The following is a 16,180-nucleotide window of genomic DNA, read 5'->3' as shown; positions in this document are numbered from 1 at the left end:
CCAGAAACCATTGGCAAAAATCTATAGCCCAGGGAAACAGCAGTCCTACAGAAAGGCTTAAGGGCATCTCCCCTGGTCTAACTGAGGAAAGTTACACTATTAAGTCTACTCATTAAAACTACCCAGTCAAAAGAGTAACTCATACTACACACACACACACAGAACTTTGTTCATGCTCTTAGTGAAAAGTATCTCAGATGTGTATCTCAACCTTCTCAGATGTGTATCTCAACCTAGTGATATTGACCAAGCGGTCAGAACACTGCACCTAAAGCTCAGGCAACAAGGGAGGACAAAGACATCCAAACCAGCTCTAAGCAAACTAGCCCTGGTATTGTAAACCAAGGCAATACAGAGCTCTGTGCAAGCCATCCTCACCTACATGCCTGAGGAATAACATGTGCAGCAGTTTCCAAACTCGATGAATCTTTGTATTCTCTAGGCAGCAGAAGAATTTGAGATGTTATTTTGACTGTTGGTGTGTTGGTCCCACAAAAGGAAATCCTGCACCTCAGAGCTATTTCAATGGTTAGACAGCACACACCAGGAAAGGGGAACTTGGCATCAAAGGGGAGCAAAGAGAAATCTGGCGCCTAAATGTACTGCCACTGAGTTTTGACTCTGGGAACTGTGCAGTTCCTTACAGGGCTTTGATGCAGCAGTCCCAGACCAAAATGCTTTGCTGATATGGCATAAAACTAAGCACATGCTTAAGTACTTCAGAGATGTGAGAAGGCTCCTCTCAACTGTTTTACAGAATTATGACTTCTCACTGCAAGTGCCAAAGCAGCACTCTGTTTTGTTAATAGTTAGCGTTGGATACTTTCTCCAAAGGTCCTGTCACAACTTCCCAGTCATCACAGTGCAATTTCATATTTCCAGTGCCCTCTACCCAAATCCACTCTCTTCCAATAATACTCCAAATTTTAGTTTTTTTGCATTTTTTTTCCCTCTGGAAAATAAACTTCTTTTCCTATTAAAATAACAACTTTAAGCCCTTTCTTGATGAGAATTCTTTGGATTCTTTCCTTTCCCCTCGCTGTTATTCAGATTTCATGAACAGCACACTTTTGACTTACAGTCTTGCACACCACAATCTGGCAGTATAAATGTGTTCATATAATTTCCTAGCGTCTGCTTTTATGCTGTATAAAAGAAAGCCTGATTGCTGCCCTGGAGTACATATACATTTCAAACCCTCTGGTCTTCTGAGATGACTGACTGCCATAAACATACGTATTAATCATTCTATACGGGGTGTTCCCATCCAAATACACATAATTAATCTATTTTTTTTAATCTTCTTTTTAAAGTCACAGACTTTCATGGGCTAAATTTCAGTAAGCAATAGATTTTCTTTGACTTTATGTTACATTTTAGTTGCATTAATCCGAATTATTACTCCCCTTCTTGACCAAACAGCAGGAACACTGGCAGTCAGAACCTTCCTCCCAAACGCACAGCAGCAACACACAGAGCTACTTTTAACATGAGAGGCAAGTTTTAAGCAACACAGTGGCAAGGGAGAGAACCTAGAAAATAAAATCCATTCTCAACATGTTGTGGACCATTGGTATTTTTTACATCCTTGCTTCTCTTTGTACAGAAATACTTTTGAGTGTCTACAAGATAATAGGGTATGGAAAGGCGCCTCATCAACAAAGACAACAAATCTCCAGAAGCCAACCAGTGTAGAAGTATCACCTCTTAAGGGAGTCGAAAGAAGCTGCTCTACATCATCCTTGTCAGGGGCCAAACTGAAAACATCAACTCTCTATGCAGGAATAGTAAAGAACTAACCACAGTAACGCTTCTACTCTTCCCAAATCCAAAGAAAATATTACTTGTGTCTTTAAGCCACTGGGAGAGTCTCATCTCCAAGACACCTTCAGAATGGCACTGACAGGACCACGGGATGCCTGCTCTAATTCAGTGGCTAAACAAGTCTTTAAGGGACTTTGGAGATACATGAAATTCTAGTCTACTCATGTCAACACGAGTCTTTCCATTTCACAAGTGGAAAGAGCAGATAATGGAATTGTCCATATCAGAAAACTTGGTGCCTCTGAATTAGGAGAAAAAGCAAGATTTAATTTTATTATCTGAGATTGAAATTTGTCTCACTTAGAAAAAAGCCATAATGGACACTAAAAAAAAAATAAAACAACCAAAAAAACACCCATTACAGCAACACAAGCAACTTTGTTATATCAGTTAAATATATTGTTTAATTAGTTTTCTAAATGCATACACTGAAAAGCCATTAGACAGCCATTAGGACTAATATATCCATTTTCTTTTTACAATCACCTGATTTACAATCAGCCAAATTTTTAAACTAATTCAGTCAAACAACATTTCTGGCACTATTACCCCAGCAAAGTTTCCAATTCCCTTTTTTCACTGCGATCACTGTAATTTTCCCTTAGGCTCTAAAGCACTGATGATCATCTTCATTTCAGCAGACTGACAGAGTATCTCTTAGGTTAAAATGTTCCTAATATGTTTATGGTCTCATATTAAGATCCAGAAATCTGAAAATATTTAGTCATTTTTATGAAGTAATGTTTAAGAAAACTAGCTTTGTGTTCTCCTTATGTAGGGAAAAAGGAGACCACTTTCGATATTTTTTCTTTTAAATCCTGAACTCCCAGAGGCTCAAAATCCATCTGGTTACTCACACTTCAGCTGACTTACTATTTTGTTAACAAAAACCTTCTAAATAACTTTATTAACTAGTAATATATCTACATGAAAACTCGTCAAAAGGCTCATAATTTAACTTTGTCAAAACATTTTGGAATATCTCAGTGTATCTCACCAATAAAAGAATAAACCACATCGTAAGAATAAAGCCTTTGAACAGATTTCATTCCACAGCTTCTCCGATGCTGTTTTTCATGGATGCATTATCACTCTAGAGATTCTGTAAGGTTTCCCATTGTGTTCTCCTTACTTTGCCTCAGCTCCAGTATAGCACAGTTTGGAACTGTGTTAGTCAACCAACAATGTACATTTAATATTCTAAGGATAAAGTAACTGATTGTGGTACTTTACGGAAAACTAAGAGAGAGTGTGAGACAACAAGCAAATGTGTAGCACAGCTGTAAACTGAATTTGAATCCTGATCTAACCAAACTAATACGCAAGCCTCAAATAATCTGTCCTTCTCCTGCAGTAATTGCTGTATTTATCATCGCAATGCTTCAGTTGTTTGCTTTCCAAAATATAAGACAGTTATTAAAAAAATAAAATATCATCTGGAGAATTAACAATTCCAAAGTTTCTTTAGAACATTTTGGTGAATTTTTAAGCTTTGCTTCTGCCAAACCAGACCAAAGTATAAAGTAAGAGCTAAGAACAGACCGCAGCATGAACGTGCCTCAATCCTGGAAGAAGATGCACTTAAAATCCACCCTGCTCCCATAGGGAACCACCACCTGTGTTCAGGTAAGTTTTGCAATGTCCCTGATATAAATACCACACTCGATAAGCACTGTCAGGCAATTTTTTTACATTTCAAAACCAAGAGATAATTGCAGTCCATCACCAGCTGGCACCACTTAAGGCTCTGCCGGAAAGCTGAAGGATGCCAATGTCTGAACAAAGCAAACGCTCTCCTCACCACAGACAGGCTCTAAATGACCTTTACACAACAAGGCACTCCAGAAAACACCAAGCTTCTATAGTAGGGATTTCTTCCAACCCATGGCATATTTGTGTCTGCTAGGTTGCTTTATGGGAGAGAAAGCAGCCTGGAGGAGCGGGACCAGCAGTGCCAAACCAACCATGAAAGTACAGCAACAAGTGAACAAATCCTTTCCTTCCTGCCAGAGGCCAAACTAAGGGAAAGAGAAGAAATGAAAATTAACAAAATCCATGTGTTTTCAACAGCTGTATCTGTCATTTCAGCAAAAAAACTCAAAAATGTAAGAGACTATGAGATGACATACAGATGGAAAACTGATGGTGGGCATGCTACTGAATCTTACATTCAGGTGCTGAAGCCACACTGTCATACAGACTGACTGCTGATGTTAATGCTATGAGAAATCTTGTCTGTTAATCAAAGACTAACAAATAAACTTTAAGTATTAAAATGCTGGCTTTTTGCTATCTTCATATTCATTTCCTTTATACAGTCTCTATGATAGCAAAAAACCCCTTGAATGAAGCCAAAGACCACGACTCCAACTAACTGACTGGCAGAAATAATCAAGCCAATAGCACATGTTGCCCTGACACCTTGAGAAGGCAGCACATAACAATGAGAAGGGAACTAAATATAACACAAATATGGATTCAATTAGAATGAATTAAAAAAAAAAACCCAACACAGTAAATTACTCTCTATGAAAGGGAAAATGCTTCAGGAGGTGAACTTCACTGCAAAATTTCCTTTGTGAAGAGACTGGAAGGTGAAGGACCTGACAATAGGAGTAAAATGAGGGGAAGACATGAAGCCTAGAGGGCCACTGAGGGCCCAGGCTCCCTCCCTGGTAGGAGCGCTGGGATGAGCCCCAGTGAGTGCTGTGCGAGTGAAGCAGCAGCTTCAAGGTCCAATGCAGGCAGCAGCAGGTGACCAGAGAGAGGACAAGTGCCACCTGGGGAAGAGCCAGAAGGTAAGATGACGAACCTCTGGGCAGAGAAAAACAACAAAGTAGGAAAGAACCAAAGCATCGTGATTAATATTCTTTTTCCTATCAAAAAGAGCAGCAAGGTTTGAAATTCCCACATAACTCTTTGAGATCCTTCCTTATTAAGACACATAAGATCTAATGAAGTGCCTCTCATGGTCCTCCACAGATTCCCTTTGCCCACAGTCAGGGTCACAATAAAACAGAAGAATTTTCACTTTACAATGTAAAATCCTGATCATATATTGTCTGACCAGATAACTGTTTAAAAAAAAATCCAGGCACACAAATTATGTCTGTCTTAGCCAGTTCCTGACCCAAGTCAATGGTCTGTGCTCCACATTTGATCTGATCAGCACTGGTTTGATCTAAAGCTGTGAGTGCACAGGAGATCTTTTATCTGGCAGAATCACACAGGTATTCTTTTCCTAGAGAAAGCACCCATTTTCTATCATGAAATACAAATATTATGTGAAATATCCACACTTGGGGGAGAAGAACGTCAATATTTGCAGCTGGTTTCTGAAGTTGGTCTGTCCTTGATCTGGACGCATGAGTTGAGCCTGGACTTGCTGTAAAATGTAACCAGTCAAAACATCAGCAGCAATCCCAGCAGCAGGGAAATACACTGTAAGAATCGATCCCAAACAGTCCATAAGCGACTATCAGAACTAGTACATCCATCAGTAGTTTTATATCACAGTCAATAAAACAGAAAAAAAGTTTGAATAATCTGCATTCAAGAGCACATCGTTGAAGTAATCCTTATTATTTCCATGAGCAGGTTTCCCTTCCAATTTTACAAGATTAGCATATTTTAATGCTTACAAACTGTTTTATTCACTGAAAAGAAATTACCTTGTCAAAAGTACTCCCTTTAATAACAAAAATTACTTTCCAAACAAGACCACCCTACCAACTCTTTCCCACGGGCATTCTTTTCTACATTTAACTGAACAAGGTCCTCCTCTGATATAAATGAGCTTTCAGAATCAAAACTCCAGCACCAAGCAGCCAGGCAGCGTGACACACAAGTAAACACCCTGAAGTCCTTCAACTGACAAGATGTAAAACTTCTCAAAAAAAGACCTGTGCACACTCCATAATAAAACACTGCATTTCTTTTAATTGGTAAAAAAAGACAGAAGCCTTAATTTGGAAAGAAACATTCCTTTTATTTTCGCTATTTCTAGGCTATTGCATGTTAAGAACAGTGCCTGCAGGAGACTCACACGTAGCCTGTGGTGCAAAAGCGCCAAGGCTGCGCCTTTCTGCTTCAGAACAAATGGCCCAGTGTGTTTTTTGAAGCCCGCCAATACAAAATAACCAAATCTAATCCTTTCAACTAACAGCACGCTCAGCAGATTGATCATGCCAGCTCACTCAGTAAAATACCTTTGGGTTTCTTGTGAGTACGTTTTATGAGCTACGGCAGTTCTAAGATTTCCAAAACCTCACATTTTGATAAACCAAAGATGTACCAATAGCAACTGAGTGCAAGGGTATCCCTTGCAGGTGAACTTCAGGTGGGAATCCTCTATGATGAGGTCTTGCCTAGCTGAAAGAGATTCCATCACAACACCTGGCAAGAGCATGACAGTTACCACTGAAAAATCCCAGGCTTTCCCCTAGGATGGAGCCCACTGAAGTTTCACTGCGTTCCCCACGAGGGGAATGCACCACCACTCCTAAGACAGCTGTGGTTTCTAAACTGGAACTCTATGCATGCAGGGGTTTTGCTGGTACCTCCAAGACATAATGCTTCATCCCTGCTGTAAACACAGCTCTTATTTCATAAAAGCTAATTAGTGTCACACACCTAAACAATGTGAAGCAGCGCTTCTCTACCAACAGACATTTCTAATATGCTGGACTTCTTGAAATAACTATGAATACAATTACACCAAAGTGTGGGCGTATAAGTATACAACTTTTCTTCCCCATAGTTTTAGTATAAACTAAGGGCAATCGAGTATGAAGCCTCAGTAGTCAAAGCTGAGAGCACAAGCAAAATATTTGCAATTTTAAGTATAAGCAAGCAGTATAGAAAAAAAATCTGCTTGGTAGCCTACTCAAATAAATTAGATCCTATAATATTCCTCCAAACTACGAGCAGATCCAAATAGTTTGAAACTATTTCCAAGTACTGAGGTCTGATATTTAGAAAGGTTTAGAGATCTATCTTGAGCAGAGAGAACACCTTTCCCATTTGAGAGTTTCAGAATGAAATTCATGGTGAGTCGTACAACTAAAAGGAAAATCAAATGGTGGTCCAACCGAAAGGGAAATGCTGCAGAAAAAAACCCCAAAAAAACAGCCATATGAGAAAGCAGCTCCAGAGCTCCTAACACCTAGCTAGCTCAGGATGTGAACTACAATAATCTGGGGTATCACAGCACGAATCGAAGTAAGCTCATCTGTCCAGCTTAAAGAGAAATCACTGAAAATCATCTTCAGGCAAAAGCATGTGAATCATTTTGGCTAATGAAAACATACCCCTCCAGCTGAAGAACTTACGTAAATTACATTTCTCCTAATTCTGCCAAAAACATTAAAGAAAATGGATTTGCCAAAGATAAAAGCAAAGTAGGCATGATAGATCATCCATTAGCAATACAAGTACAGCTAATTCTTCTTGACAGTGAAATGTCTTGGGATACAACCCACTTTATTTTTTTTACTAGATGTGTGTGTTTAGATACAATATTTCCTACACATTTTATCCCCTTATATCTAGATTTCACTACCAGTGAATTTACTACGATCAGGCCTTAACAATAATGTATTAAGTAAGCGAAAAAATAAGGGCAACTTAAAGTATTTTAGCATACCAAAGGAAAAAAAAAAAATTAAAAGTTAAACAGGAGCTTTACAATCTCTGCAAGTACAGAAAGTAATTTAAAATGGTGCAAATTTATACAGTTAATATGAATTAATAACAAGAAGGAACAAGTCACATACTTATGGGGAATCACAAGGGGCAGAATTAATATTGCACTCTACTCACTGTTAGACCAACTAGCGAACAACTGGCCTGCTTTGGGCTTGACTTTTTTTCATAAATGCATTTTTGGTGTGCAAGGTTGTACTGCATTCTCTAGCATACAACTTCGATTTATTCATGTAAACGTCAGAAATCCATCAACAAACAAAGCCATATGGAAGAAAAAGAGATATAATGGATTTTGTGTTTGCTTTAGAATCTTGACATCTGTGGATAGCATCATCTAAGTTACAATCCAATCACTACTCATATTCTGGTCATTTTCATATACCAATCCAAAACGCATTTTATCTGGTGATACAAAAAGCTCTGGGAGTGGGATAACAGAGAAGAAATCATGTTTTAAAAACTTAAAATGGGAATATACTTCAGTATTTTCCCGTTCACATCATAAATTCAGAGAAAAGCAAACTCACATCTGTTCTAACTTAGCTTTTAAAAAAACGAAGAAAACGTATCAGGATTATTTATATCTCGTTTGTATTTGTGGCAAGATTTTCGGAGCCGGACCGAGCCGCCGGTGGCACCTGAGCTCCGCAAAGTTCCCGGGGGGCCGGGCTGGGCGCTACTCACCCGCGCAGAGCAGGAGGAAGGCGGCTGTCCGCGCCGCCGAGCGCATCTTCCCCGCGCTGCTGCGGCCCCGCCTCGGCGCTCCGGGCAGCACCGGCCGGGCTGCCGGACGCTCCGCGGGCTCTCAGTCGGGCCGGCCCATGGCCCGGGCCGGCGGCAGCGGGCCGCGATGGGACGCACCGAGCAGGGCAGGGACGGGACGGCCCGTGCCGGGATGCTGCTCCGCCGGTCCTTCCCTCGGTCCTCCTGGGTCCGGTGCCGCCCCGCCGCCACCGGCCGGGAAAAAGGCGCCTGGTCCCCTCAGCGGTGCCGGCGCCTCTCTGCGGGGAGAAGCGAAGTCACGAGCGCAGCCCCCGCTCCGCCGCCGAGCCCCCCGCGCTGCCCGGGCGGCGGCACCGCCCGGCTCCGGCCAGCCCCCGGCCCCTCCTCCGCGGCCGCCGGGCCGCTCTGCCCGGGCCGCCCCGCCCGGCGGGCGGCCCCCGCCCCGCCCCGCCCGCGGAGCCTCGGCCGCGGGGGCGCAGCGGCGGCCCCGCCCCGCGCATCCCCGCGGGCAAGGTGCGCGCCGGGAGAGGCAGCGCCGCGTCCCGGGGCGGCCGCCCGCGTCCCCCGGCCCCGCGGGCAGGAGCGCGGCGCGGGCGGGAGGAGCGGGAGGCGGCGGCTCGGGGGGAGGAAGGCAGGCGAGCCGCGCAAACACACCAGGTGCGAGACAAAGCGGGGACAGGCGCTGCGGCACCAGGATGTACCCGAGTGGCCGCCTTCCCCGTCAGCCGAAACACATTAAACGTGTTGAATAATTAATCCTTGGGCGAGGAGACAATTTTTGCTTGATGGTAGGAGGATGCTGTAAAAGATGTGCGCTACCTGGCAGGCAACCAAAGTAACCCGGAACGCTCGCGTCCCGCTGAGCGGCGAAACGCCACTTTGAAACCGCAAGCGGGAGGGGGGGGGGGGGTGGGAAATCTAACCGAGCCGAAGCAGAAATACGCTTTAACAGGTCGGGCTCGCCGAGAGAAGCACTCCGAAAAAGCCGCCGCTCGCAAACACCGCCCAGAGCCCCCGCTCCGCCCGGCGGCCCCGCCGCAGCGCCCGGCCCGCCCTCGCCCTGCCCCGGCTGCCGCAGCCGCGCCGGAGCCGCGGGGAGCCCCGGGACGGGGCGGGCTCGGCCCCCCGACACCCCCGGGCACCGCGCCGGCTCTGGAGTCTCACAGCCGGCTGAAACAAACCCTGCCCCTCTCCCAGCGCCCCTCCTGCCAGGGCATCTTCAACCTGCCGAGAAGGTGTTCTCTACTCCTCTCCCGAAAGCTGATGCTGCTTCCACACGGCCGCGCTGCTCCAGAGATCTGGTCGGCAGGATTCAGACACAGATCAGCAGCTACGGCGTTCGGCTTCCCCAGCCTTCACATTCTGAAACGCCCAAGCAAGGTCAAGCAGACACACAGGGTGGATTGGTACTCGGTGCCGTTTCACCTAGAAAGAATTGTTATAGATTATTTAAATAGAAGTCAAATAGGAAATTCTCTCTCTAGATTGGTAAGGACTCTGCTTACAATACCCAGCACTTGAAGAGGCAAAGTATGAGAAACTACCCTGTAGGAATGGTAAAAGAACTAACCTGTTTTAACTTTTCGGTTAGATATTAATCAAGTTAGATCTTCTTCCCATGGTCTTCATAAAGCTTGGGAACACAATAAACCAAGTCAAAGCAACTAGAAGGGTAATAATGAATTTGAGATGAACAATAATGACCACCATTAATTAATTGCTTTTTGAAGCTGCCTGTCAGATAGTATAAATTAAACTTTTGAATAGTTACTTACATGTCAAGTGTTTGTGGGGCTTTTGCAAGTGCCTGAAAGAGGGAACTGAGGATACTTGCAAAGTCTCCACGAACCAAGGAAAGTCTATAGCAGAGAAAGCAACACATAAAACATTAACATTAAATCAATGCTTTGTGGAGAAACGTCTTACGTTAAGCTAAGCTTTATCTTAAATCATATTTAAAAGCTCGTGCAGTATACAAATCAATATTGATGCCATCTAAAATACACCACTATCATCTGCACTGATAAATGCCAGTTTTCATCCAGGGCAAAGTGACTTCTTGGAAGAATTTCAAGGACTTACAATCTCTTCTGGCATCTCAGCAACTGAAGCCAAAGCTGTTCTCTTCTGCCAGCTTCAGGCTCTGCTCCAGCACACTAAAACTGGTTTTAGATGCCATCATGTTCGTCATACAAGGAAGAGAAGTAAGGTCACCAGAATAATTTTTTCATTTGATTTCCAGGCTTTTAAGCTAAGCAGTTTTATGTGTTTTCAGAAGATAGTAACTTACACACAACACACCTGGAAAAAACTGGCCAACTTGGATGAGAACAGCACTAAATACGGGTGTCTTCCAGCTACTGTGATCATGTCTTTCATGTTAATGTAGTCACCATTCTTCCTGGAGCTGTTGTCCTTTATGGTCAGCAATGGTATAGTGAGGAAACATAGCCGACCATATGGAAGACAAAAATAACATAACTGCAGCATCTCTCAAACCTTGCAAAAGCCAATCAAAATGGAGGCATTTAAAATTTTCCACTTGAAATTCAAACTTCAGGAGAAAATACTTAAACCCTTCCTGCCCAGCCTGGTTTCCACATTTCTGAAGAGGCCCAACACAGGCTGTGAACCATCTGCCCTTGAGTTTACATGAGCAATACAAGCCTATAGCAACCATCTCCTTCCAACAGCTAACTTCTGCTCCACTATGCATAAAATACACGTTCACGTCATTCACTTGGTTTCTTTGTCTGAAGGCCTTTTGAAAACTGAATGAAAATCAGTGCTTGTAAATGGGGAATAAAAAAATGAGGTGTCTTTAATTTCCCAGACACGCTCAAGCTTTACAGGGACATCTCCCATCACTCTCCTAGCAGAAATACTTTGGAAGTAAATCAACAGTTTCCTGCAGGCTAGTGCAATTGTGAAACTATGGCTCATACTCCTTCTCTCTCCCCCCCACCCCCAGCTTTGACTCATTTATTTGGCACAGCATGCTGAGCTATTAAATTATTGTAGGTTGTTCTTTTATAAAGGCACCCTGAGATGTCTCGATACAATAATGCTTCCTGAAATTGATGCTAATTGATAACTGTTTCTTGGTTTCATCAGAAGTCTTAGGTCATGTTCGTTTAGCATCAGGGCAGGATACTGGAGGACTGTTCCACCTTTCCATGTTTTCCAAACACTCATACATGAACACTGAAATATTTTCAAGCAAAACTCCTCCTAGAGTGCTGTGTTTAAAATCCAATTCTTGATCAGTTCAGGACTCAAATACTTTTTTATCCCATGCTATGAGGCTGGTTACTGTAGAAACCCAGTCTGAGGTTGATCATATAGGAAAAAAAAAACTTTTAAAATTACAAAAAGTGGTTATTAACACTAAGCACTACTTTGTGATCAAACTGTCAAGCCTTTCATACAGTTACAGATAGGGGGGCACTGAACAGATATTCTTCCTGTGGTAGATCTAATAGTAAAAGGACAGATCACATTTTGATCCTGACAGTGACAAAGAATTTATCTGCCTGTCATACTTAATTAAGTTCTTATAGACATGTTTTTCCACAATCCCTGGGCTTTATTTTCCTATCCTTCTGACAATTCCTTTCTTTTCTGCTTGTTAGATACATATAGTATCTATAAGTTTATATATAAGTTTATATATTAGTTACCATATAAACTGCACAGCATCCACATTATCTATTTAATTTTTGTTTACTTGAGAGCAGCTAAACACAGTGTGTTTTCCCAAAATACTCATCCAAAAGTGCGATGTCAGAAACACTTACTACCATGAAGAAGCAGCAAACCAGTACTAGGAGATTTCTCCATCTTGGCACCTAGAGAAGGGAATCAAGAAGCTATTTCTTTCAAGTCAGGAGGAAAGAAATCATTCTTGTGGAGAAAGTGCTATAGACTGTCCTGAAAACAAAAAGTTTAAGCAAGAGCTTAGGATTGTCCAATAAATAGATTTCAAGGTAAAACCAGGGATCTTGTGAAAAAAATGACAAGGGACTAGCGTAAGTGAAGACGCTGCATGAGGGAAAGCAGATCAGACCAAGAGCCTGGGCCAGGACCTTGACCAGGAAGAGCCAATGTCCTTTGGTGACCTGACAAAGCTATCCCTCCTGGGAGCTGGCTGCACCAGGACTGCCCTCACCTGACCTTGCTGCTGCTTCTTGGCAATAAAATTCTAAGTTCCTCCAACAACAGTAGTTTGTGTCACTGTAAATGTAATATAGAGTCTTTTTGAAAATAGACGAATCCACAAAAATTACCTGATTCCTGGCCATCAGATTGTTTCACTGAAAGCATAAACTAAACTATCAAAACCATCATGAAATCATAAATCACAGGTTCAGTGTCTGGTGCCATCAGCAGTCAGCACCAAAATAAGTCTCAGACCATTGATTTATCTGAAATTTTCACCTGCTTGCCTTTATTGCTGCAGGTTCCCATGAAACATATAATGGCTATGCTGGAGCATTTCCACACAAAGAGGAAACAAGTTTTCCCAATATTTGCAAACAACAGGTGCTTTCTTGTTTCACTTCTATTCAGAATCTCATGTCATCTTGCATCTATCTTGTTACAGTAGCCCTCTAAACTGACAGAAAATAAAAGCTCTGTTTTTATGTCATTGTTCGAAGGGTTGTCTCGGAAGTGCCATGGATGCACTTTATTATTATTAGGTCAGAAAAAGGCACCTGGAGTGAGGGTCACTGTGGTACACACTGGTGCTAGACTGTTGTACTTCCAGTAATGCAAGTTCCAAAACTCAGTGAAATCCAAAGTTATAATTTCTGTACTCTCACGGACCGGCAGGGTTACAGGAGTGTGAGTGAGTGAGGATGTAAACCTCTCGCTGTGCCTCGTGTGAGAGAGCCTGCAGCCCTGGTGTGCCTGTAGCAGGGCACCCAGCAGAGCTGTGCCGGCAGCTGTCATTCCACCGCCGCAGGAATATCCCCGCTAGCATCAGGGATGGCAAGAGGGATGATGACTCATGGTTATCTCATTTACAGAGACAATCCTTTTTGCCTGGAACCATACTATAACATAAACCCAACAGTTGTAACCCACAGACACCTTGGTATTGAGGCTTAACATTTATCCCATTACTCAAGAGGCATTAATTTCCCCAAGGTATTAACAGATATTGGCATGATAAATCTCTTTGCATCAGTATAAGCAGTAAAGTTCTTCTGAACTTTGAAGGCTGGATTTTCTAGCTTTTAAACAAACATTTGGGAGCTGCCTGGAAATGTTATGAACGTGCACAAGGATATTCACACATCCCCCATCAGAATCTGAATGGTAGGGGGTAGATATTTTTCCAACAACCAGTTAGGGAAATAAATTGAAACTGGCAGCTGATAAATTAAAACCAGCTAACAAAATAGAAAACATCCTTTGTTGACTCTTTTCCAGGTCCATTTCCAGCAGATAATACACTACTATGATCATAACAATAAAAAGATTATTTTCATTCTAGTTTCTTAGAATTTGGTGTCAAGTAAAACAGCCCACATGAGAGATGTGTAACCTCAATTCCCTATTTGTTCATAAAGTTCATTCAGATACGTCCAGCCTGTGTTATGACCAAGGCAAGCTTCCTGCTCCCTGCCAGCTGCAGTACCCCTTTAGCGACCTGGGGGAGGTGAATGTGTTGGAGAGCTATTCTGCCCAAAGTACAGTCAGATTTACCCACTACAACTATTTCTGAAGTTTGTAAGTGACCTTAAAAAATATTGTTACCAACTGAATTAAAAATAGTAACAGCTAGATAAAGCTGTGATACATCCTAAATGACCAGTAAATATTTCTAAGGCTGAGCTTTCATTTAATTTTTTCATTCCTTTTTACTCTTGGCTGCAGAGAACTTGAAAACATAACTGCACTATACCCAAGAGGTTTCAAACCTGAAAAGAAAATGTAGTTTGCAAATGTAGAAAAGGTGTTTAAAATATCATAATTTTAGAAATAACTAATAAAGCAGAGAAACTAGCTCAAAATAAATAAGTGTTTGAGTTTCAGTATAAAAAGCAGTAAAATTGGACTGAAAAAAGTGTATCTTCCTTGAGCAGTATCAAATCTTGTATGCTTTGAGTTCAGTACCTAAGTGACAACGAGAGGGCCTCGGTTGTTTCATAGGTTCAGAATAGAGGCACTATAGATAATGTTACTGGTGGGTTGGCCCCAGTGCCATCAGGGGAAATGGTGACCTGAGAGTTTTCAGTCTCTGAAATCATCATGTGAAATTCTGTCAGGGAAGAGCTGGCAAAAATCATGACCATTATTCAGTTATGAATATAAGCATTATTCAGCTTATGAATGTAAGCATGAAGGCACACCAAAGTTAATGCAGAGAAGATCACATTCAATGGAATAACAATTAATTTTGTCATTATAGGAATTAGTGTAAAAATATCAGAATCAGGACTTATAAGGGACTTCACCTCTAAGTTAACCTGTATTAGGTTAAATGATCTACATAATCTGATTTACTTTCTGCACCATATGTTACTAAATTGTAATCACTAGAAACCAGGAAATATGATCCTAGGCTAATTTAAGAGATCTGGATTCACACTATACTCTAACTTTAAATATATGGTATCATGACCATAAAAGAGAGCACTCAGATAGTCAGGTCACACATCTTCATTTGTGCCATGGTTTATAGAGGCACGTTTGCCCCTGTGTTCCATCCATCTAACAGGATGTGTTTTTCTATTACACATGCACACGTCTCTACATTTAAAGAGCATTACATTAAAAATGAAATCAAGAGTTTGCCTGTGAGGAAATGTTAGGACCGAGATTGCCCCATGCATTTTTTATTTGCTCACTGATATGCCTTACAAGTCTCATTCAGGAACAGTTAGGAATGAGTGTCAGAACTAGTGCTGGAACTTGTAAATTCCTAGGATTCAACCCAAAGATGTAACCTCAAAATCACCTACCTGAGACTCACGAAGGACTCTGTTTTTCCTGTGCATTGAGCAAGGCCAGAGTCCGGTAAATGCAAGAGTATGCAATTACATGTGCAAACACTCTGAACAGAAGGGGTGAATTCAGATTGAAAAACTAAACCTTGTTTGTGTTTTGAGGCCTAATACTACGATACTGTTCTTTAATGTAGGCTTTGTCATTTCCTAAAACTTTTTTAAATTAAAGTTTCAGAAGTATACCATGTGAAGCCACACTGAGTGCTGCGTAAGTTACAAGATTTTAAATGGCTGAAAACAATTTCTTAAAAGGGAAAGTCTGTTGTACTCGTTACTGTAGGTAGCCATGACCAAGATGCCAAGCATATTAGTACAACCTGGTTTTCATAAAAAAGCAAAAACAAGCCCCAAACAAGAAAAGCACACAGGAAAAACAAATGCCATAAATCATATCTGTTATTTAACTTTGGAATTTGACTGTAATTTGAACTTTAAAAGGACTAGAAAGTTCTCAAAATCATCATGGCAAACAAAAAGCAAAATGAAGGATGCTAATTCTTGGCCAGCCCAGTAGGGATTCACGCTGTACACAAGGCCCCTGACCCTCCAATATCCTGCATGGCCCTGGGGCTCTGCACAGTGCAGAACGTGTTGGTCAAACGGACCACTCTGGAGATTTAGCAGAAAGTCTTCAGAAAGTGCTGAGGGTGCAGGTTCCTTTAGTTAGAGGCTTAATGCATAGGCAGATGTGGATTGATTTTCCAAGGAAATGGGAACAACCCTCTCTTCCCTGAGGTCCCTGTTCAAAATGCCATGTCATGACAGCTTTACAAAGTACACACCAACACCATTTCTTTTCTGAAAGATACACTTTCCTATATGAAAGTGCAAAATCTTACATAGCACAAGGCTATAACTTGCACTTTCCTTAGTAAAAACAGAAACAACAGCATAACAGTAAACAGGACTCT

At 42.0% G+C, this 16,180-nt stretch overlaps 1 protein-coding gene across 8 annotated transcripts in view; it reads right to left on the bottom strand.

Annotated features, from left to right (window-relative positions):
- The window catches only part of RET (ret proto-oncogene), a 220,916-nt gene that overhangs the window by 70,155 nt on the left and 134,581 nt on the right, over positions 1 to 16,180 (bottom strand). The window contains exon 1 of one of the 8 annotated variants that reach the window (XM_023929320.2): positions 8,215 to 8,588. The exons of 6 other annotated variants lie outside the window; for them this stretch is intronic. In XM_023929320.2, the coding sequence (XP_023785088.2) occupies positions 8,215 to 8,260 (46 nt within the window). In that variant the 5' untranslated portion in view covers positions 8,261 to 8,588. Of the gene's footprint in view, positions 1 to 8,214; positions 8,589 to 16,180 lie in introns of those variants that run through there. One more of the 8 variants, XM_086899681.1, reaches the window with a different exon arrangement.

The sequence above is a fragment of the Cyanistes caeruleus genome, chromosome 8, assembly GCF_971803275.1.
Source record: "Cyanistes caeruleus chromosome 8, bCyaCae1.hap1.1, whole genome shotgun sequence".
NCBI lineage: Eukaryota > Metazoa > Chordata > Aves > Passeriformes > Paridae > Cyanistes > Cyanistes caeruleus.
The sequence above is the reverse complement of the archived record's forward strand: the minus strand, read 5'-3'. Positions and strand labels throughout refer to the sequence as shown.